We start from the raw sequence: 22,638 nt of genomic DNA, 5'->3' as shown, positions 1-22,638 counted from the left end.
TTATAATTGCCCGATAATTATACTGCTGATTAAGTGCTGGCTCAGCAGGAGTTCATACCGTTTATAGCACCTTACTCAAGGGTGCTACAGCATGAGATCACTGGGGATCAAGCCCAGGACCTCATGTAGTGTAGGAAGTGTTCTGACCACTACAACCACGCTGCCGGTACAACTATGAAATTAAAGTTAGGTTAAAAGCATAACTCCCAATATTTATAAAGCAAGGTATATGTTAAAAACACAAACTTGTTAAAAACTAGAGTATCCCATATTTCTTTTGCTTTGTTCCAAGAAATCAACAAATCGCCTTCTTTTAATAAAAACTTAAGAAAGTTGAGATGCCACCAGATGTACTTAAAAATAATTTTTGATTATCATAAAAAATCGTTTTTAAAAAATTTGTTTCATCATAAAAAAAAACAAGATTCAATTTTATTTAAAAAATTTTTTTTTTTTAAATTGCAAATTCACGAAAATTTTTTGTTTTTTGTTACTTCAATTTTAAATAATTTAAATTTTTTAAACCTACATCAGAATGTTTGTAGCGCTGCAAAATAACCAAGTTTCCTCGTAATTCTGTGTTTTGCTGATACGCACTCTCTACCGACACCTTATGGCAACGGGCAAGACTTGTCACGATAAGTTTAATCAACTCCTGACTTTTATTGAGATCAAACAGAAAACCACGATCTGATTTGTTTAGTTTGTATTGGGATTTTACAATTGTTTTCGAGATATCGTGCATCTGTTTCAATGCTGGAACAATCCACTGATCCTGTAAAAGCAAAGTAGAAATCCAAGTTTACAATATGCTTTTTTTGATGAATCAATTTTATTTTTTAAGAATAACAATTTTAAAAACCTTTTTTATATCCTCAATGCATCGAAGAATAAACTTTTTTTTTAGAGATTCCTTGATTAAGAAAGAGTCGCTCAGTATAGAGTTATGTTCATGTAAAGCCAACTCTACAAGATTTGGAGACAACTTGGATAAGTGAGCTAATTCCCATAACAAATCTAACACCTATTTAACACAAAAGTGACAAAGTGTATTATAAAATATCCGATGAAAATTTAGCCTAAAAAAAACACAAATTTTATTTTAAAATCACTATATATATAAACCATGGCTTTACCTACCATAAAATTTATATCTTAAAATATAACTTAATATTTTTATAAAAAGTTTTAATTATTGTGAAATAAAATAAAAGAAAAAAACAATGTCCTAAAAATTTGGGTAATAAGTTAGTAAATACTATGTAGTATTTTGTTTGAATTTTGATTGGGTAACCTATAAGCCACATGTAGAGGGCCAAGATGACTTATTTTGGCACTTAATACTCTAATAAAAAATTGCATAATGTTCGCCATGCAACAATGTTTGGCATAATAGGCTTTAAAAAACTTATTTCAAGCAGCTTTAAATTAAATTGGGTTTATGGTGTTACATTTTAATGTGTTGTAAATTAAATAAACATTGTTTTTGGTATTTTTTGTTATTTATGTATCTCTTTCAATATTATTAGGTTTGCAATGTGTCCTATTTAAGCTGAAAAGTTGTCCACCCTTGATTAAGACTAATTATTAGACTTTAAAGAGCTGCTATTCATAAAAAAAAAACATTTTTTAAACCTTTTCAATGTCCCGTTCACACTTGGAATTATGGCCTAATCTTCCAATAAAAGTAACAAGCTGCCTCTGGTATTTTTCCTCGCCATTCAACCAAGATTCATGAATTAATGAAAACAATAAATCGAATTGTTGTTCGTTGAATTGGGGGGCAGCACCAGATATAATCAACTGTACATTTTCGGATACAGAAAGGGTAGCATTGTTCTAAAAATCACATAGTAAAATTTAAAAAAGTAAAAACTGTTTAGAAAATAAAAACAACAACTATGTACTTTTTATGTTTATTGGGCCACATCTAACTTAAAATAATTAAAAAAAAATTTTTATTATAAAATTGTATAAATATACATTAATTTTAAAGCACTATAATTGATATAGGCCCAATTCGAAATCCTCTAGAAAAATTAAAACTACCGTCTGTGGTGTTCAGTAAAATATAACAGTCGAATATTAGTTGCTACCCTTTTACAACAATCATTAATAGAAGAAAGCCAAATTTATGTTGCAAGTTTCTATTTATTACGACACTCAAAATGTCTCTGCTAGTAAAGACAATGAGAATAAAATAACTGTTTACTTTCACTAGTTTTGAGAAAAAAATATTGTTTACGCCCTACCTGTAATTTCCAAAGTTGAGATAGTTCCTCGCAACTCAACTTGTCGCCGATAAACTCAACAACTTTTTGAATCTTGTCGCAGTATTGTGATTGGTCAATATGACCACCCAATGAGATGCTTAATATGGTATTATCCACTAGCCAATCAAGAACTTTTTCACGATCGATTGCTGTTGCTTTGGTAACGTAAGATTGACATTCTTCAATTAACTTCGTTACCTGTTTTCAACATTTTAAAACATTACAAATAAAATTACAAGCATAAAAAGATGTGAAGTACCCAATCTTAAATTCAATACATATATGTTTACAGTTGACTGATTTTAAGAAAATTTTAAATAACACAAAAACGTTTTATTTATAACAATTGAGAAAAAATATTCATTTAATGTATGTTAACTTATTTTACTTCATCAAAGTAAGATAAACTATTCAAATTTATTTTTAAAACACTACTAGATCATAATTATATTTTAATTCCAAAATAAAATAGAGTTTAAAAAATTTTATGTAATCATGTATATAGTTTGTAAGCAGCATTAACTGGCAGCATGGTGTACTGGTAAGAACACTTGCTACACCATATGAGGTCGTGGGTTTAATCCCCACTGCTCTCATCCTGTTACACCCTTCAGGAAGGCGCTATAAACAGTGTGAAATCCTGCTGGGCCACCACTAATCAGCAACATAATTATCGACATTTATAATCTACAATATCCCAAACTGCCACAGGCAACTCAAGACTGGGTCGGGTAACTGATGTTACTCTTTGTTTAGGTGGCACATTCGACCTTCCCTCATTGAAGATAAAGATATATATACGAAAAAAAGATTAAACTTCAATCTAACCTCTTTGAGGGCATTCATCTTGGCATTAAAATGTGGACACTTCATCATTCGAAGAGTTACTTCCAATCTCAGGTCGTCAACAGCCGACATATCGTCCTTCCACATTACTCTACACACACCTTTCATTGCTTGCAACAACTCACTTAATGAACTAAGTTTCTAAAAAATGTTTTGTTTAAAGAAAATTTGCATAGTGTCGCAGTAGGCACTCAACATTACAACTTGAGATCATGGGTTAAATGTAATTAGTTCCAACAAAGCATTTTAATAGGATGTTATATAGTAAGTCCACATGCCAGGTCAATTTTATTTAAAACTGAAAAAGCAAACTCGAGACTTAGCCAGTTTACAAAAAGTACTCTTAGTTTTAGCTATAGAGTTAAAAATTCATGTAACTTTCAAAAACAATTTAATAAAGCTAATGACCAATACTATTAGGCCGAGACACTTTTATGACAAGATTTTATTAAAAATTTAATATCTTATATTAATGTTTGGATCAGAGCAGTCAAAAATCAGACTATGACATCAATCTGATCGAAAATAAGAGTTTTGTTGTTGATTTTGATCATACAAACATAGTTTTCAACACATGATTTATTTTTAATGTTATAAAATAAACATTACACCACTCTGATCTGTTTTTTTTAAAATAAATTATCTTCAACCTACCTTTACTTTAAAATCTTCATCTGATAATTCTTTAACGTAAGTTATACAAGCTTCAATTAAAGGGGCAAGTTTGGTATCCACCGTAGATGTGTTTAACCAATCAACACACAGCGAAAAGGGTTTTAGAATGGCAGAATACTGAGTGGCATCTAAAGATTTATTGCGATCCAACACAGCTTGGATTACATCCAGTCCACCCTAAAACAAAAAGTTAAAAAAAGATTTAGATCACTTGTTCTTAATCGTTCTTAGAAAATCATAGACCGTAAAGTACAAAAGGAAAAAGGGCTAGGACCGTAAAATATGAGAAAGAAAAATAGGCAAGCCAGTAAAGTACAGTAAAAAATAAGGTAGGACCTTAATGTATAAGAGAGAAAAAGGCACTGTAAAGTACGAGAAAAAATTCAGCAGTACTGTAATGTACAAGAGAGAATTATGCAGCACCGTAAAGTACTAGAATTTTTCTGAGAAACGTAAAGTACAAAATTCAAATGTTACGTAGTATTCTAATTATTGCAAGTCATAACTTTCTAGCATTCTACAACAAAACATTTATAATTTTGCTGACTAGCCTATTTAAAATAAGAATAATATGTTCACATAAATAAGATGAGTCTTGGCAGTAATTTTATATGTGTGTAGGTAACATTTTTTATTAAACAAATTTTTTTTATAAAAAAACAAAATATAAAATTTACTTCTGCACAAAATTTGTTAATGATCGTAATCATCCAACCGCGAGATTCACTGAACCGTAACAACGAACTTCCATCATCTTTTGTTGGAACACGAGCAAAAATAACCGTTTCGGTATCATCTTGAGATGTTCGAAACTTATTTTTAGTGTTCCAAGCACATTCTGGATCAAAAGCCTGAAAAACATTAAACAGAAAAGCGTCATTAACCAGAAATATTAAGTCTAAATTTATAGATTTTATTTAAACTTTTATTTTCCATTATATCAATAAAAATTGTATTAAAAGGTAATTTAATTAGAGAATGTTTTATAACAAAAAATCTTAATTTTACAACTAACCTAGGCTATCCAATAAAAATTTAAGGACATTGATCATTTATAATTTTAACATACCACAGCCAGAATATCGAGCATTGCTATCGGCACTGGGTCAAATTTTAATCGAGCAATTAACAAGTCAATAAAAAACTTTAACATTTCAAAAATTCCCTCATGTACATCTTGTAACCACCTGTTTAACAAATAAAAAATAAAAGTTTAAAACAAAACTTCACAATTTTTTTTTAAATTAATAATTTTAATAATTACAAATTTTCGCTAATTAAAAACCTATAAAAAAAATAAATCAAACCAAACCCAGAACAACTAAAAAAACCTACTTTGCAACAGCATTTGAATTGAGAAGTTTGTTGAAGCATTCAGGCATACAGCGATTCAAAAATCTTGTACAATTCTCATCGAGATCCGTTATACCTACACAAGAAAAAAAACTTTTTAAGGCCTAAACGAGCTATGTTAATTAAGACATTAAATAAAAATATGCTAAGAGCAGATACTACTAATTAAAAAATGTTATTTATTATCATAAGTAATGTTTAAAACACTTGTTTCTGAGAACTATGTCCACAAAAATACAAATAAAACAAATAAATAATTATTATACAAATTAACTGGCAGCATGGTGTAGTGTTCAGAACACTTCCTACACTACATGAGATCCTGGGTTTGATTCCCACAACTACCATGCTGTAGCGCCCTTAAATACGGCGCTATAAACTATGTGAACTTCTACTAAACAGGCAACTTAATCAGCAGTTTAACTATCGGGCAATTAAAACCTATAATATCCCAAACTAAAGGCAACTCGAGACTGGATCAAGGTAACTGATGTTACTCTATGTTTAGGTCATACAGACAACCTTCCCATATCGGAGATAAAGAAATATACAAAAAAGAAAAAGATACCATTACAAAATTTGAATCATATTGTATTTTACCTTTTGTATCTATTAAATGAGTTAAAGCAATTAAACATTTAGCTAATGATTCGTCGTTCCGAAATGGAATTGACCAATTTTCTGAAAAAACTCGACCTTCCAGCTCAACCAAATATTGATAAGGAAAATCTTAACAAAAGTTATCTTTAAAATTAACCAAATCTTTAAAAATTAAATTTTAAACAACTTAAAAACAGGATGTTTAGGGTTGCATGGCACATAGAAAAAAGCAACAAATTTACAAAAATAATAAAAACAAATTAAGGCGAAACTGAGGTAATAAAAGGCAGCATTTGTTTGGCTACAGTGTTAGGCGGATTTTCTTACATAAAAGATAATTAAATGAAGATTTTTTCCATTTATTTTTTTGCAGAAAATATTAGGGATGGGCCAATCAAATCCGGGTCCGAGTTCTCGACCGAGTATTAAGAATATTTTAATACTCGTGCTTGTCGATCATTTTTTAGTACTCAGACACCAAGTAATAATTTGTCATTTAAGATCGTATATATACGATTTACTAAACATAAAAAAAAAAGAAAAAAAAAAAGAAAAAAAAAAAGAGTTCTGCCTTTTTCTAATAAATTATAATCTACTTTTAAATATATCACGTTTTTTAAGCAACAATTGCGCAACAAATACACTTTTTACATAGTAAAATTTTACGCATATAAATTTAAGACTTTTTCGTTTAGACTTAAAATAATATTGCTATCAGCGGTAAGTAGTTTTGCCAACGTTAAACACTTTATAATCTAATTTGGATTTCCCCCCATCCCTAGAAAATATGTATTTGTATTTACCGTCAGACTTGGTTGTTAAATAAGATGAAGAATTATTTCTGTTTGCTTCTTCATAACTTGGAGGGGCTGCAGAGATTGCTCTATAAATAATACATACACAATCAAATCATGTCAACATACAATTGCACAAGTATTCTGTCATATGTTTCCAACATATTTAAGAGCCTTAGAACGTTAACTTAACAACTATATCACAAACTCGTACCTAAGCCTACCTAGGTTGGTTTTTATTGGTACATATATTGTTAAACTATATTATAATATCCCAAACTGCCAAAGGCAACTCAAGACTGAGTTGGAATAACTGATGTTACTCTTTGTTTATTTTGCGAAGTCGACCTTCCGGTTTGAGGATAAAGATATAAAAAAATATCATGTTTTACTGACCCTTTATCTTGTACATCATTCATGTCAATGTCATTTATAACATCGTATTGTGGCATTGGTATTTCGCAGGTTAGAAAAGACACTGCCTCGTTTAAGTCATTTTTAGCCCAAACAAGTGCTTGGCGGATGCTGGCCTGATCATAAAATCCCATTCCTTTATTAAATAGAAAGTAGTCATTATTAAAAAAATATACTGATTTTTTTTGATGAAAAAAGATTTATTTTATCGCTTTTATTAACAACACAGCTTTTTTTGTAGTTCTACGGCAGAAAGGTTATTTTATCATTTAGAATGTTAATATACAAGTGATAATTGTGTGCAAAAAATATTAAACACATTAATGTATTGTATAACTATCTTTTTATTACTTTTATTGATGCCCGAAAACCATGAACAAATAAATAAAAAAAATTAGCCATTGCATTTCTACAAAGCTTTATATCAATTTTATATATTTACGAAAACGTTCGTACTACTTACCAAGCAGAGATTGTACATTTTCTTCGGTTATATCCATTATGATTAAAAGTAAAAACTAAGTTAGATTGCATTTATTCTGTAAATTTTGAATTTACGCCTCTTTTTTTACTACCTAAACTAATACATGGCCGGTTGATTAAAACTACCGGGCCATAGTAAATAAAAACATGCTTTGCGTAAAGAAACCGGAACTAGACCGTAGTGTACCCGAGGATACGGCACTTGTTTTTTTTATCCTCGATGTGGGAAAGTCGAATGCGTGACTTAAACATAAATTAACATTAGTTATTCCGACCCAGTCTCGAGTTGCCTTCAGCAGTTTGGGATATTATAGATTATAATTGTCCGGTAATTATGCTGCTAATTAAGTCCTGGCTCAGGGGTTCATACCGTTTGTAGCGCCATACTTAAGGGCGCTACAGTATGAGAGCAGTGGGGATTAAACCCACGACCTCAAGGTGGTCTAGCAAGTATTCTTACCACTACACTACGCCGCCTAAAACCAAGTAAATCTTATCGTTCTGTTTATCGAAATGGTTTTGTAAATAAGATAACAACAAATTTATTTTTACACGACTTGGAGCATTAAGTTTAGCGTCGTCGACCGAAAACGGCAAAAATGCATAAAAAACATAATAGTTTACACTTGTAAAAAAAGGAAGTCAAATAAATAGGAAATTAAGATAACGCGCAAGTAATAATAAATAATATTAAAAAAAAAATTATACATGTTTTTAAAGATACAATGGACCTTTATTTTTTAAATTACAACTAAAAAAAAAACTATTTAAGCAATGCTTAATAAAATATTTAACAGTTAAATAGATTTTGTTTTATGACAACTCAAAGCCAGACTGGCTATTCAAACAATACAGTAATTTTTCTTTCATAACATTAAATTCTTTATATTTGGGAAGTCTTAGCAGATTAAGACAAGTTGACGATGTTGGTAATCTATCTTCTTCACCACCACAATGAATACAAAATGGAGGATACATTTCCTGTGAAAATAAATAAATATTTGGTAAAAAAATTTGGATTAAATTACATCCACTAAATACAATAGTTTCATAAAAAGTTTGATATTATTATTTTCGAGACTTCTTTACATAAAAGTTAATTCTTTTATAAGGTAGTATGTTTTAATACATAAATAAGAAATTCAATTCTAGTTGTAAAGAAATGTGATCCCTTATTGTCATTAAGAAGAATAGGTCCTATTGAATGTAACTTGACCATTTTTTGAATTTTATTCAAGGCAAATAGTATAAAAATTCCTACCTTAAATCCAAGTAGAGGCGGTCTAGAACAACTAGTAACGAACAAAAGTAATTGCCTCTTTTCTTCCTCAGTAAAAGATGATATGACTGACCAAAACATACCAATTATATCATCCTCTGGTTTATACCCACCTAAAATAAAAAGTTTTTAAATTCCTTTTCATGTTTTTTTTAGCACTAGAAAAACTCTTATAAAAAATATAAGAATTATTTTTGATCACCCAAATCTAACAACTTTATTAGCTAAATACCAACAAATTTTGTTTGCAAAAGAAAATAAATACTTTAGATTTAAAGTATAGCAAAAAATGGTTGTTTATTATTTTACACTATCTACTTTGCAGCATCTTTAAAAAAAAAACATAAAAAAGTTATATTTCATTTGCATTTTTTTAAATTTTTTACAATACCCATGCTTAATAGTACCTGAGTAAGCTGCATGACTTTTCATATCTTCAACATCAATTGGGACCTCAGCACCAGAAATAGTTGTCTGTAGTTCTCTGTGATCAAACATTTTTAACCATTCTAAAGGAATTACCTGAGATAGTCCATCCCTGAATGCATTACATGCTGCTCTCATTTGAATGTTCAATTTGTAGTTTGAGAGAAGATGCATGTATCTGAACAGACAACAAAATTTTACATCCTAACAATTAATCTAAATTGCAATAAGGATATGCTATGTTTAGGTTAGAAACAAAAAAAGATTTATACAACTTTACATGCTACACTACATGAGGTCCTGGGTTCGATCTCCAAAGATCTCATGCTGTAGCAGTCTAAACTAAGGCGCTATACACAGTATAAACTCCTGCTGAGCCAGCACTTAATCGGCAGCTTAATTACTGAGCAATTATAATCTCTAATATCCCAAACTAATACAGGCAACTCAAGACTGGGTTGAAGTAATGGTTGAACTCTATGTTTAGGTTGTGCATTTGACTTTCCCACATTGAAGATAAAGATATACAAAAAACAACAAATTTTACATTGCACCCAAACTAACCTTATTTACTTAAAACATATTTTATTTTTTTATTATTCAAAAAAAATATTTCGCCAACCTGACTTTGTTGTCATTGGTAACAGCAATATCTTGACCTCCAGGTAAGAGTTCAGTAACCTTTGCGACCCCAAAATTGTCATCCACAACCGTGAAGTTTAAATCAAGGTCAGCAACATCCCCAGTGTAAGAACGCAGGTACATTAAATTTCTGTAATATATATTAGTTAGGAAAGTTAACTCCTTAAAAAGGGCGATGTTAATTTAACAAAATAATATCTATTAAAATGTTAGTTGTAATTAAAGATAAATAACAGAGCTCATATTGGGCAAAAACTGGCAAAAAATAAATTAAATCTTATACAAAATAAACCTTTTCAATTATTAGTCGCTTTACTTTATTCTATAGTTATGGTCTTTTTGTATAGGACTAGTCAATGGCTCGCCCAACTTATGGCATTTTAATTGTACCCAAGCACCACAGACGACAGTTTTATTATTTTGTAGGTCTACAAATTGGACATACATATATATATTGATTTTAAACAGACAAATACTTGTAAAAATCTGGATCAAGAGATTGCAAATGGTTGATGTCAACATCAGCATTCCTAGTTCTCAATAACTTGCACAAGAAAAATGATGCAAAAGGTAATTCAACTTGCATACCCTCATACAACACCTACACATATAATTTTTTTAATTAAACTTTAACATTTTAAACTTCTGAAAAATTGTAAGATGTTTTATATTGTAAAAATTGATAAAAAAAAATTTAAAACAAACCTTGCCCAACAATCTTCCAAGAAAAAAATAATGTTTGTCAACATTTTCAAATAATTCCGCTGCATTGGGGTTAGGGTAAAGCCCCGATTCACCAGTCATTTTAAATAAACCCATTGAGGGTTGGAACGCACTTTTAACAAGCTGTTGGATAAACTCACGGGTTACCCCACCTCCATACCCAGCTTCATCTAACCCCGCCTGGTTCACAAAACTGACTCGTAAAACCCGTCGCAAATCGGGTGCTAAAATATAAATTGAATCAATATTATATAAATTTTAAAACTTTTCCATTGTTTATTTAATAATTAAAAAAGGATGATTTTTTATGCAACCCTTTCTTGAGTTTTTTTTATTTTTATTTTTAGAGATTTTCTTACATAAAAGATAATTAAATGAAGATTTTTTCCATTTATTTTTTTGCAGAAAATATTAGGGATGGGCCAATCAAATCCGGGTCCGAGTTCTCGACCGAGTATTAAGAATATTTTAATACTCGTGCTTGTCGATCATTTTTTAGTACTCAGACACCAAGTAATAATTTGTCATTTAAGATCGTATATATACGATTTACTAAACATAAAAAAAAAAGAAAAAAAAAAAGAAAAAAAAAAAGAGTTCTGCCTTTTTCTAATAAATTATAATCTACTTTTAAATATATCACGTTTTTTAAGCAACAATTGCGCAACAAATACACTTTTTACATAGTAAAATTTTACGCATATAAATTTAAGACTTTTTCGTTTAGACTTAAAATAATATTGCTATCAGCGGTAAGTAGTTTTGCCAACGTTAAACACTTTATAATCTAATTTGGATTTCCCCCCATCCCTAGAAAATATGTATTTGTATTTACCGTCAGACTTGGTTGTTAAATAAGATGAAGAATTATTTCTGTTTGCTTCTTCATAACTTGGAGGGGCTGCAGAGATTGCTCTATAAATAATACATACACAATCAAATCATGTCAACATACAATTGCACAAGTATTCTGTCATATGTTTCCAACATATTTAAGAGCCTTAGAACGTTAACTTAACAACTATATCACAAACTCGTACCTAAGCCTACCTAGGTTGGTTTTTATTGGTACATATATTGTTAAACTATATTATAATATCCCAAACTGCCAAAGGCAACTCAAGACTGAGTTGGAATAACTGATGTTACTCTTTGTTTATTTTGCGAAGTCGACCTTCCGGTTTGAGGATAAAGATATAAAAAAATATCATGTTTTACTGACCCTTTATCTTGTACATCATTCATGTCAATGTCATTTATAACATCGTATTGTGGCATTGGTATTTCGCAGGTTAGAAAAGACACTGCCTCGTTTAAGTCATTTTTAGCCCAAACAAGTGCTTGGCGGATGCTGGCCTGATCATAAAATCCCATTCCTTTATTAAATAGAAAGTAGTCATTATTAAAAAAATATACTGATTTTTTTTGATGAAAAAAGATTTATTTTATCGCTTTTATTAACAACACAGCTTTTTTTGTAGTTCTACGGCAGAAAGGTTATTTTATCATTTAGAATGTTAATATACAAGTGATAATTGTGTGCAAAAAATATTAAACACATTAATGTATTGTATAACTATCTTTTTATTACTTTTATTGATGCCCGAAAACCATGAACAAATAAATAAAAAAAATTAGCCATTGCATTTCTACAAAGCTTTATATCAATTTTATATATTTACGAAAACGTTCGTACTACTTACCAAGCAGAGATTGTACATTTTCTTCGGTTATATCCATTATGATTAAAAGTAAAAACTAAGTTAGATTGCATTTATTCTGTAAATTTTGAATTTACGCCTCTTTTTTTACTACCTAAACTAATACATGGCCGGTTGATTAAAACTACCGGGCCATAGTAAATAAAAACATGCTTTGCGTAAAGAAACCGGAACTAGACCGTAGTGTACCCGAGGATACGGCACTTGTTTTTTTTATCCTCGATGTGGGAAAGTCGAATGCGTGACTTAAACATAAATTAACATTAGTTATTCCGACCCAGTCTCGAGTTGCCTTCAGCAGTTTGGGATATTATAGATTATAATTGTCCGGTAATTATGCTGCTAATTAAGTCCTGGCTCAGGGGTTCATACCGTTTGTAGCGCCATACTTAAGGGCGCTACAGTATGAGAGCAGTGGGGATTAAACCCACGACCTCAAGGTGGTCTAGCAAGTATTCTTACCACTACACTACGCCGCCTAAAACCAAGTAAATCTTATCGTTCTGTTTATCGAAATGGTTTTGTAAATAAGATAACAACAAATTTATTTTTACACGACTTGGAGCATTAAGTTTAGCGTCGTCGACCGAAAACGGCAAAAATGCATAAAAAACATAATAGTTTACACTTGTAAAAAAAGGAAGTCAAATAAATAGGAAATTAAGATAACGCGCAAGTAATAATAAATAATATTAAAAAAAAAATTATACATGTTTTTAAAGATACAATGGACCTTTATTTTTTAAATTACAACTAAAAAAAAAACTATTTAAGCAATGCTTAATAAAATATTTAACAGTTAAATAGATTTTGTTTTATGACAACTCAAAGCCAGACTGGCTATTCAAACAATACAGTAATTTTTCTTTCATAACATTAAATTCTTTATATTTGGGAAGTCTTAGCAGATTAAGACAAGTTGACGATGTTGGTAATCTATCTTCTTCACCACCACAATGAATACAAAATGGAGGATACATTTCCTGTGAAAATAAATAAATATTTGGTAAAAAAATTTGGATTAAATTACATCCACTAAATACAATAGTTTCATAAAAAGTTTGATATTATTATTTTCGAGACTTCTTTACATAAAAGTTAATTCTTTTATAAGGTAGTATGTTTTAATACATAAATAAGAAATTCAATTCTAGTTGTAAAGAAATGTGATCCCTTATTGTCATTAAGAAGAATAGGTCCTATTGAATGTAACTTGACCATTTTTTGAATTTTATTCAAGGCAAATAGTATAAAAATTCCTACCTTAAATCCAAGTAGAGGCGGTCTAGAACAACTAGTAACGAACAAAAGTAATTGCCTCTTTTCTTCCTCAGTAAAAGATGATATGACTGACCAAAACATACCAATTATATCATCCTCTGGTTTATACCCACCTAAAATAAAAAGTTTTTAAATTCCTTTTCATGTTTTTTTTAGCACTAGAAAAACTCTTATAAAAAATATAAGAATTATTTTTGATCACCCAAATCTAACAACTTTATTAGCTAAATACCAACAAATTTTGTTTGCAAAAGAAAATAAATACTTTAGATTTAAAGTATAGCAAAAAATGGTTGTTTATTATTTTACACTATCTACTTTGCAGCATCTTTAAAAAAAAAACATAAAAAAGTTATATTTCATTTGCATTTTTTTAAATTTTTTACAATACCCATGCTTAATAGTACCTGAGTAAGCTGCATGACTTTTCATATCTTCAACATCAATTGGGACCTCAGCACCAGAAATAGTTGTCTGTAGTTCTCTGTGATCAAACATTTTTAACCATTCTAAAGGAATTACCTGAGATAGTCCATCCCTGAATGCATTACATGCTGCTCTCATTTGAATGTTCAATTTGTAGTTTGAGAGAAGATGCATGTATCTGAACAGACAACAAAATTTTACATCCTAACAATTAATCTAAATTGCAATAAGGATATGCTATGTTTAGGTTAGAAACAAAAAAAGATTTATACAACTTTACATGCTACACTACATGAGGTCCTGGGTTCGATCTCCAAAGATCTCATGCTGTAGCAGTCTAAACTAAGGCGCTATACACAGTATAAACTCCTGCTGAGCCAGCACTTAATCGGCAGCTTAATTACTGAGCAATTATAATCTCTAATATCCCAAACTAATACAGGCAACTCAAGACTGGGTTGAAGTAATGGTTGAACTCTATGTTTAGGTTGTGCATTTGACTTTCCCACATTGAAGATAAAGATATACAAAAAACAACAAATTTTACATTGCACCCAAACTAACCTTATTTACTTAAAACATATTTTATTTTTTTATTATTCAAAAAAAATATTTCGCCAACCTGACTTTGTTGTCATTGGTAACAGCAATATCTTGACCTCCAGGTAAGAGTTCAGTAACCTTTGCGACCCCAAAATTGTCATCCACAACCGTGAAGTTTAAATCAAGGTCAGCAACATCCCCAGTGTAAGAACGCAGGTACATTAAATTTCTGTAATATATATTAGTTAGGAAAGTTAACTCCTTAAAAAGGGCGATGTTAATTTAACAAAATAATATCTATTAAAATGTTAGTTGTAATTAAAGATAAATAACAGAGCTCATATTGGGCAAAAACTGGCAAAAAATAAATTAAATCTTATACAAAATAAACCTTTTCAATTATTAGTCGCTTTACTTTATTCTATAGTTATGGTCTTTTTGTATAGGACTAGTCAATGGCTCGCCCAACTTATGGCATTTTAATTGTACCCAAGCACCACAGACGACAGTTTTATTATTTTGTAGGTCTACAAATTGGACATACATATATATATTGATTTTAAACAGACAAATACTTGTAAAAATCTGGATCAAGAGATTGCAAATGGTTGATGTCAACATCAGCATTCCTAGTTCTCAATAACTTGCACAAGAAAAATGATGCAAAAGGTAATTCAACTTGCATACCCTCATACAACACCTACACATATAATTTTTTTAATTAAACTTTAACATTTTAAACTTCTGAAAAATTGTAAGATGTTTTATATTGTAAAAATTGATAAAAAAAAATTTAAAACAAACCTTGCCCAACAATCTTCCAAGAAAAAAATAATGTTTGTCAACATTTTCAAATAATTCCGCTGCATTGGGGTTAGGGTAAAGCCCCGATTCACCAGTCATTTTAAATAAACCCATTGAGGGTTGGAACGCACTTTTAACAAGCTGTTGGATAAACTCACGGGTTACCCCACCTCCATACCCAGCTTCATCTAACCCCGCCTGGTTCACAAAACTGACTCGTAAAACCCGTCGCAAATCGGGTGCTAAAATATAAATTGAATCAATATTATATAAATTTTAAAACTTTTCCATTGTTTATTTAATAATTAAAAAAGGATGATTTTTTATGCAACCCTTTCTTGAGTTTTTTTTATTTTTATTTTTAGAGAAATGTTCAAATTTTGTAATAACAAAAACAGAAGGATTTATGTTCGTTAATCACATTATGGCTTTAAAATCATAAATCAATTACTGCCTTATACTATTAACAAATTCTATAAGTTCTAACAATATATCTTTAAATTGTAGTTTTTATCAAAGCATAATTAATTTAAATAAAAAATATTCTAATACTGTGATTAAATATAGTTTACCATTCTTAACAGACAGGTCGTTAAAAGCATCCTCGTATAAAAAGTTTCTTCTCACATTTACTAGAATGATGTTTGGTGAATCTTCTAGTCCAGCAGTATGTAAGAGCGCTTCGCGACTATTGGTACGAGATTGTCTGTCCTGACTCAACATGGTCTGCAAAAATTTTAAATAGTTGATATTACTTTTATTAGTATAGAAGTTTATTTATTTATTGGTATACAATATTTTTTTGTATATATATCTTTATTCTCAATGTGGAAAGGTCAACTTCACAACCTAAACATAGAGTAACAACAGTTACCCCGATCACAGTCTGATTTACCATTGGCTGTTTGGGATATTATAGATTTATATTTGGCCAATAATTACACTGCTGATTAAGTGCTGGCTTAGCAGGATTTTATATCGTTAAAAGCGCCTTACTCAAGGGTGTTACAGCATGAGATTACTGGGGATCGAACACAAGACCTCATGCAGTGTAGCAAGTGTTCTGACTACTATACCATGCTGTCAGTACACAAACTCCTTTTTTCTTATAGCCTATACAAACTATTTTGTTAATATTTTTGATATACACAAAATATTGGTTAGACTCCTCTTACATGAGATCCCAGGTTTTGATCTTCACTGCCTCAAGTAAGGCGCTATAAACAGTACAAACTTTTGTTGAACAAAAAAATAAGCAGCAGTTTTTTTTATCTGGTAACTATAACCAATAATATTTAAACCGCAAATAATGTAAAAAAAATGGCTGGGAAGCCAATGTTACTCTATTTTTAAATCGCAAATAGTATCTAAAAAACTAGTTGATATACAAATGTTACTCTATGTTAAGTAGGGTATTAGGAATCAACATTCCAACCTTAGGGAGAAAAAAACACAAAAATGTATATCCAGAAAGAATACAACATTTACACTTTGATGTAATCTTACTTAAAAAAAAACATTATGACCTTTTGTTATGTTAATCATTTCCACTTACTGTAAATATTGAAAGACGAGTTTGAAAAGGAATCACAAATGGCAAGCAAGTCAAGATTGTTATTTGACGAGCTTCACTTATAGTTATAGGAAGGTCTTCATCAGATGGATCTAAATATTTAAAGTTAAGTTTATTGGTTATATTATAAATACTGAAGCAATAACGTTTTGATTTTTTAGGCAACTTATGCAGATCTATTTTAAATATATTTTTATACTTGTCGACAAAATTTTTCAAATTTAACTACATAGAAGAAAATAGTAAAAGAACAAAAAAATAAACTTATTTAATTTGTTTGAACCCTTTTATGTACTTTTAAATGACAATTTTAAAGTGGGATAAAGAGTAAATAATACTTTGCCTAACTTTTCAATATATTCAAATATTTAATCAACTCACCTGCCATGTGGGCAGCAATACTGTTATTTTTGATTTGTCGTCTTCTCCAATTATTTGACAAATATTTCGAACGTTCATCTTCGATATGAATTGTGCTCGATAACCAAACATCATCGCTGGTGAAAGCCTGCCTCGTGTGGCGAGTATGTAAGTGGTTTAACAGTCGTGAAGAAACCTAAAACAGTTTAAATTTTTTATATAAATTGTTTATTTTGGTATCTTAATACTATAATGCATTTAATTTACAAAGTAGTGTAATTAAAAACATATTTTTTGAAAAAAGCCTAATGTGTCAGTACATACCTTAAATAAAAGAGAAGCTGATGTAATGTTGAATATCTTGTTATCCACACCAGTATATATCAACTGTCCACTTGTTAGTTGTTGCAGTATGACTCTATCATAAACAATAAAATTCAATGAAGATTATAAGTTTTAATGAAGTATAAATTTACTACACTTTTTGGCATTTTTTTTTAAATAGCTTGTGGTAATTAACTTTGCTGTGTTGGGTAGTGGTTAGAACACTTTTTTAACCACATAATGTCCTGGATTTAATCCCTACTATTTTTATTCTGTAGCGCCCCTGATTAAGACGCTATAAATGATTTAAACTAATGCCAATTTAAAAACCAATCAAAACCATAATTAAAAATCAATTATAATCTATAATATCTTAAACTGTCAAAGTCTACTTTGGACTGGGTTGAGGTAACTAATCTTACTCTATGTTTACACCAAAATTCAAATACTCGCAACAAAGATAAGTATAAATAAAAAAACCTTTTATGCTATATAAATACCTGACATCATATTCCACATGACGAGTTCTTGTCTCTGGCAGAATAACTTTCACGAGATAAAGACAAATATCACGCAAGGTAGTGACAATCAACACTATTTCATTCATGCTAAATGACATGTTTGTTTCTTTAAGAGAATCTATTAAAAGTTGAACTAGACATTAGTAATGAAACATCATAATAAACTTGACTATAAACATTTTTTTTAATGTAAAACAAGTATGTTATCCACATTCAATAAAGCTTCTCCGACAACTTATATATAGGTATGTCCAATTCATAGGCCTTTAAAATAATAAAATTGCTTTTTAATAAGCCAGGGTCAACTATCAATGACATATATTAGTTACAAGTTGCAACCATATTACAACAATTAAAATGTAGCCAGCACGGTCGCCAATTGTTCCTATTTATTTAAATAAATAACACTTATATTATCTGCTAAACTTATACAATACTACTAGAAACCTGATTGATAAAAGTCGAGATCATGTAATGACATAAGGTTGTGAGAAAATAAAGAGGAAAATGTAACAAGTTGCATTGTTATTTCATGGATTGAATTTTCGCTAATATGGCGACCATCTAAAAATGCATGAATACCCGACAACCTGCAAATATTTTTAAAAATTTTTCCTTTTATTTAAAATTTATTTTTATTTTTTTAAGTTGAAATTTTTTTCTTCATTAAAATAAATTAAAACGCAGATAAATTAATTTAAACATTTATTTTAAAAATTAATAAAATATTAAATTAACTATAAAACTTAAACAACATTACAAATAGTAAATACAACTTCATACTTTTTCATATTGTTTTTTGTCTCTACTTTCGAAGAAATAATTGACTTCCATAACTGTTTCAAATATGTCTTTGAAAATGCCAAGGTGTATAGAAATCTAAATTAACAACAAAAGAAATAAAATAACAATTTAATCTTATTAGTTGAAAAAAAAATTAAACTAAAAAAATTTATACAATTTAACATGAATTTTATATAATCACAAAACATCTACTACTATTCTGGTACCTGTTGGTATGCACAGTGGTTTGAAGTTTGGCGAGAAAAAAATAACTAATTTCAGATAGGGCTACAACATTATTGCTTTCATGTCTTGCAAATTTATGGACAAATTCTTTAGAGTTGAAAAAGGAGACACAATCCGACAACATTTCTTTAGTGGATATACTCTAAAGATTAAAAAAATAGGTTTTGTGCAATGATTGTTAATGTTTTTTTAACATTTGCTGGCAGTAGATATTCAGCACATGATGTTACCACAAAAATTACAATGTTCGATTCTCATTGCTTCTATGGCATAGCACTCTTTAGTAAGGCAGAGATAATAGTACTAAGTACTGCCATGCCAAAATCAATCGGTGAAATTATAAGCACAAAAATGATCAAACTATAAAAAGATAGCCAAGACTAGAGGAAAAGTTAGACTGGGAAGTCAACCTTCCTTACATGTTTGAATAGCCTTTAGAAAAAAGGAACCTAATTTTAAAAAAAATAAATACAGGACTTACATAAGATGAGTCAGACATTTCGATCTGCGCATCATCTTGATAAATAATATCCTCATCCTCATCACTGTTATCATCCTGATTTATCGTGTTTGATCTTGTGATTGAAATGGATGCAAGGGTCCATCGCAAGAAAGACAAGTATAAAGAAGAATCTAATATTTGATCTGAAATTTAACAGAATAGTAAACAAAAATTAATAATAAAATAATACACATACAGTGATTTTAGAAATTTTGGCTAAACAAAAGACAAAATAACTGCAAATTTAAGCTGTTTTAAATGATGAATATTTTTATTTAAAGTGTTTAGATTTGCCATATGTTAGCATGTTTAATTAGGTGTTATTCAGTGGTAACACCTAACCATTTTAACGTCAATATATTAACTCAAGAAAAATCTTTTTTCTGGTTTAAAACACACCTACTGGCCAATGTCAATAACATGACATGCATTTATCTAATATAAAAATAACCTATATATATTACCTAGTTTGGGTTTCGTCAATTTGATAAATGCACTCAGCGTTGAAGCATTTCTAGTTATATCCGTTGTTTTTAAATTCATCATATTATCCAAACAGGTTAATAACTGAGACAAAAGAAAACTAGATTCGCTTCCAAGTTGGGGGAGAATAAAATTATATATTTGACAGTTCATATCATGACTCAAGACATCAAGACAAAATTTCTTCAAAATAAAATATGTAACGTTTTCTATATTGCTCTCGTTGTGAAATGTAAAGATCAAGGGTTGTAACATAATTTGAAGCAATGAGTTTGCTAATAACATGTGCGGACGATGTTGATTGTCGGGTCGCGATTCAATGTCCATTGGAACTTTTAATTGGAAAATATGAAGCATGGATAAAAAAAAACTTCCTAAAATAATTTAAACATTGTTAGCAAATTAGCTCAAAATAAAAAATTAAATTAAAGAAAACAATATAAACGGCCAAGAAAAAAGGTAAATAAAATACCGTCGCTGATGATTTTTTTCCACAAGTATGATTCTTTTGTGATATCATTTTGCAACCAACCTCTATCTATTAAAAATGTTTCTAACATTCGTAGTAAAGTTGGAGTAGCTGAACTTTGTAACAATAAAGACCTGAAATATACAAAGAGTTTAAGAATATTAGTTAACTTTTTAACAAACATACTTTGTTTTGGGATTACCTTGAACACAAAACAAGAATTCGAGATAAAAGCAAACAGGGAAAGTTGCAGCATGGACTTTTTATGGTTGTCATTAAAGATTTGCACATATAAACCTGTTAATCAAAAATATAAAAAGTTAAAGGGTGGCACTCGAAATAATTTCATGAACAAAACATTAAAATTAACATATATATACTTTATCCAAAACTGTTTCACGAACTACATGAGTTTAAAAATTTTTAATGCTTTACATCGCACAAATTAATTTTTACATAAAAAACCCACCAGGTCATTGATATCATCATTTCGTTTTATATCATAGAAAAAACAAAAAAGTTCGCCCATTTTTTCCAAATTTTGAGGTTCTGTTTGTTTGAGTTTATTAAATTGATTGCGGGCTATATTTTTAGCTTGTTGGCGGGCCATAAAAGAACGGAAAGCTGACTGAATAATAATCGAACTCTTCAATTTTCTTCTTTGTATCTAACAAAAAAAAAACAACCACATATATAAAGCAGATTATTGGTAAAATCCTCTTGGTTTAAAATAATGGTTTATATGTGTAAATTTTTTTATATATATATCTAAAAAAAAATTATCTGTAGAAAAGCATTAAACTACCTCTCTCTTCTGTCTCTCAAGTTGTGCTTTTTGAATTAAATCATCCTTGTCTAGTCGAGTCTAAAAAAAATAAAAACAAATGAAAAGCTTATATTGACAAATACTAAAAATGAAAATATTTATGATTAAGGATATTAAGGTAATTTTTCTTATTTATACAAGCAAATATACACAATTCTTTTTCAAATTTTATAAATTATAAACAAAAAAATAAATTAATTCATACCCTGCTACTGTGGCCTCCCAAAGAAACTACTGGTAAACTTCGATAATTGCCCTCAAAACTATACATTATTATGCCTATTGCAAGAGAGAAATCTAAAGCACACAGTAAATATCGGTAAGATTTTGGGAATAAAATTTTTTCAATAATATTACGGAAATTATTATCAAAGAAAAAATCATTTTAAAAAAAAATCTTTTAAAAGTTACTTTGCACAAAAAAGTTTTTGGTTTGAATTTTAAATGATACAACTGAAATAAAATATTTTAAATAAATGAAAAGTCTAAAAGCTAGGAGGTCGAATCGACTCATATCCTTCCAGAAGAGCGGAGACATATTTGGGATTTTCCTTGATGTACTGTAAATGTCGCCTTTCTCGATCCTTATATGAATTTTTGATAACCTTGTTGTGATAGAAAGGTAAGCACTGATAATACGAGTAAACCATATAGCATGCTGCTGCAGCTGTAGCCCCTATAATAAGTCCAGGATAAACAACTTTGTTTCGGTAGAAGAAATAGGTTTTTTGTTGAGATTTTGTGAAGTAAAGATCATTAATTATCTTTGCCCAATCTTCTACATCCTTAAAATGCCCAAGTGGCTTCAACTCCCTACTAATACGAATTCCCATGCTTAATTTTTCACAATAATAACAAAAACTGTGAAAAATGAATCAAACCTAGCAAACCATAAACCAACAACTTTTTTAAAAAGAGAACTTCGTTACATAACAAGATTTTAGGATTACAACCTGACAATATAATAATTTTTTCAACTAAACCTACGAATAACACGTCTTTAGCAAGGTAACTAGTATTTGGAAGTTCCAGAAACGTCTAATATTAAAAAACTGTCATTGTTTATAAGTTCATAACTAAGCAAAAATTTACCTACGTCATTGTATTTTCTCAAAACGTTTTTATTCATGCATGAAGTACGTTATTGTTGATATATATTCAGTTATCCTCAAATTGTACCAATACATTTTTTCTAATAAACTACAAAATATTAAATTAACTGTACTTAAAAAATAAACCCTATGTTAAAAAATAATTTGTATAAAATT

General features: G+C 29.5%; 2 protein-coding genes across 2 annotated transcripts in view; both read right to left on the bottom strand.

The window, feature by feature from the left end:
• LOC145745881 (ubiquitin carboxyl-terminal hydrolase 24-like) overlaps window positions 1-12,423 on the bottom strand; it is a 32,971-nt gene extending 20,548 nt beyond the window's left edge. Inside the window, exons 1-24 of the mRNA XM_082564061.1 lie at window positions 12,212-12,423; window positions 11,731-11,884; window positions 11,344-11,423; window positions 10,491-10,732; window positions 10,262-10,386; window positions 9,766-9,915; window positions 9,125-9,321; window positions 8,700-8,830; window positions 8,262-8,419; window positions 7,991-8,063; window positions 7,419-7,473; window positions 6,938-7,091; window positions 6,551-6,630; window positions 5,748-5,876; window positions 5,130-5,223; window positions 4,864-4,981; window positions 4,472-4,645; window positions 3,774-3,971; window positions 3,102-3,260; window positions 2,253-2,471; window positions 1,636-1,839; window positions 863-1,024; window positions 530-775; window positions 247-353 (exon numbers count right to left, since the gene is read on the bottom strand). Of these exons, the coding sequence (XP_082420187.1) occupies window positions 247-353; window positions 530-775; window positions 863-1,024; window positions 1,636-1,839; window positions 2,253-2,471; window positions 3,102-3,260; window positions 3,774-3,971; window positions 4,472-4,645; window positions 4,864-4,981; window positions 5,130-5,223; window positions 5,748-5,876; window positions 6,551-6,630; window positions 6,938-7,091; window positions 7,419-7,473; window positions 7,991-8,063; window positions 8,262-8,419; window positions 8,700-8,830; window positions 9,125-9,321; window positions 9,766-9,915; window positions 10,262-10,386; window positions 10,491-10,732; window positions 11,344-11,423; window positions 11,731-11,884; window positions 12,212-12,248 (3,446 nt within the window). The 5' untranslated portion in view covers window positions 12,249-12,423. The remainder of the gene's footprint in view (window positions 1-246; window positions 354-529; window positions 776-862; window positions 1,025-1,635; window positions 1,840-2,252; window positions 2,472-3,101; window positions 3,261-3,773; window positions 3,972-4,471; window positions 4,646-4,863; window positions 4,982-5,129; window positions 5,224-5,747; window positions 5,877-6,550; window positions 6,631-6,937; window positions 7,092-7,418; window positions 7,474-7,990; window positions 8,064-8,261; window positions 8,420-8,699; window positions 8,831-9,124; window positions 9,322-9,765; window positions 9,916-10,261; window positions 10,387-10,490; window positions 10,733-11,343; window positions 11,424-11,730; window positions 11,885-12,211) is intronic.
• Window positions 12,424-12,757: 334 nt separating this feature from the next.
• LOC145744557 (ubiquitin-protein ligase E3C-like) lies at window positions 12,758-21,704 on the bottom strand. The gene is made up of 21 exons (XM_082562432.1): window positions 21,576-21,704; window positions 21,350-21,409; window positions 21,014-21,211; window positions 20,747-20,841; window positions 20,548-20,678; window positions 20,057-20,449; window positions 19,572-19,735; window positions 19,072-19,232; window positions 18,845-18,940; window positions 18,509-18,651; window positions 18,041-18,179; window positions 17,541-17,634; window positions 17,238-17,412; window positions 16,839-16,948; window positions 15,856-16,009; window positions 15,284-15,525; window positions 15,055-15,179; window positions 14,559-14,708; window positions 13,918-14,114; window positions 13,493-13,623; window positions 12,758-13,212 (listed from the first exon to the last, which is right to left on the bottom strand). The coding sequence occupies exons 1-21, from the start codon at window positions 21,639-21,641 to the stop codon at window positions 13,045-13,047; spliced, it is 3,192 nt and encodes a 1,063-aa protein (XP_082418558.1). The 5' UTR covers window positions 21,642-21,704; the 3' UTR covers window positions 12,758-13,044.
• Window positions 21,705-22,638: the final 934 nt, after the last annotated feature.

This window comes from Corella eumyota, chromosome 3, assembly GCF_963082875.1.
Source record: "Corella eumyota chromosome 3, kaCorEumy4.1, whole genome shotgun sequence".
NCBI lineage: Eukaryota > Metazoa > Chordata > Ascidiacea > Phlebobranchia > Corellidae > Corella > Corella eumyota.
The sequence above is the reverse complement of the archived record's forward strand: the minus strand, read 5'-3'. Positions and strand labels throughout refer to the sequence as shown.

What these genes read in the sequence shown, in the direction of transcription:
- LOC145744557 (XM_082562432.1), bottom strand. Translation starts at nt 21,641, where the DNA reads ATGTATAGTTTTGAGGGCAATTATCGAAGTTTACCAGTAGTTTCTTTG. An exon ending in ATGATGATATCAATGACCTG is followed by an intron (nt 20,842 to 21,013) that starts GTGGGTTTTTTA and finishes TTTGATTAACAG; the next exon opens with GTTTATATGTGCAAATCTTT. An exon ending in CATGTGGAATATGATGTCAG is followed by an intron (nt 17,635 to 18,040) that starts GTATTTATATAG and finishes TGTTTATGATAG; the next exon opens with AGTCATACTGCAACAACTAA.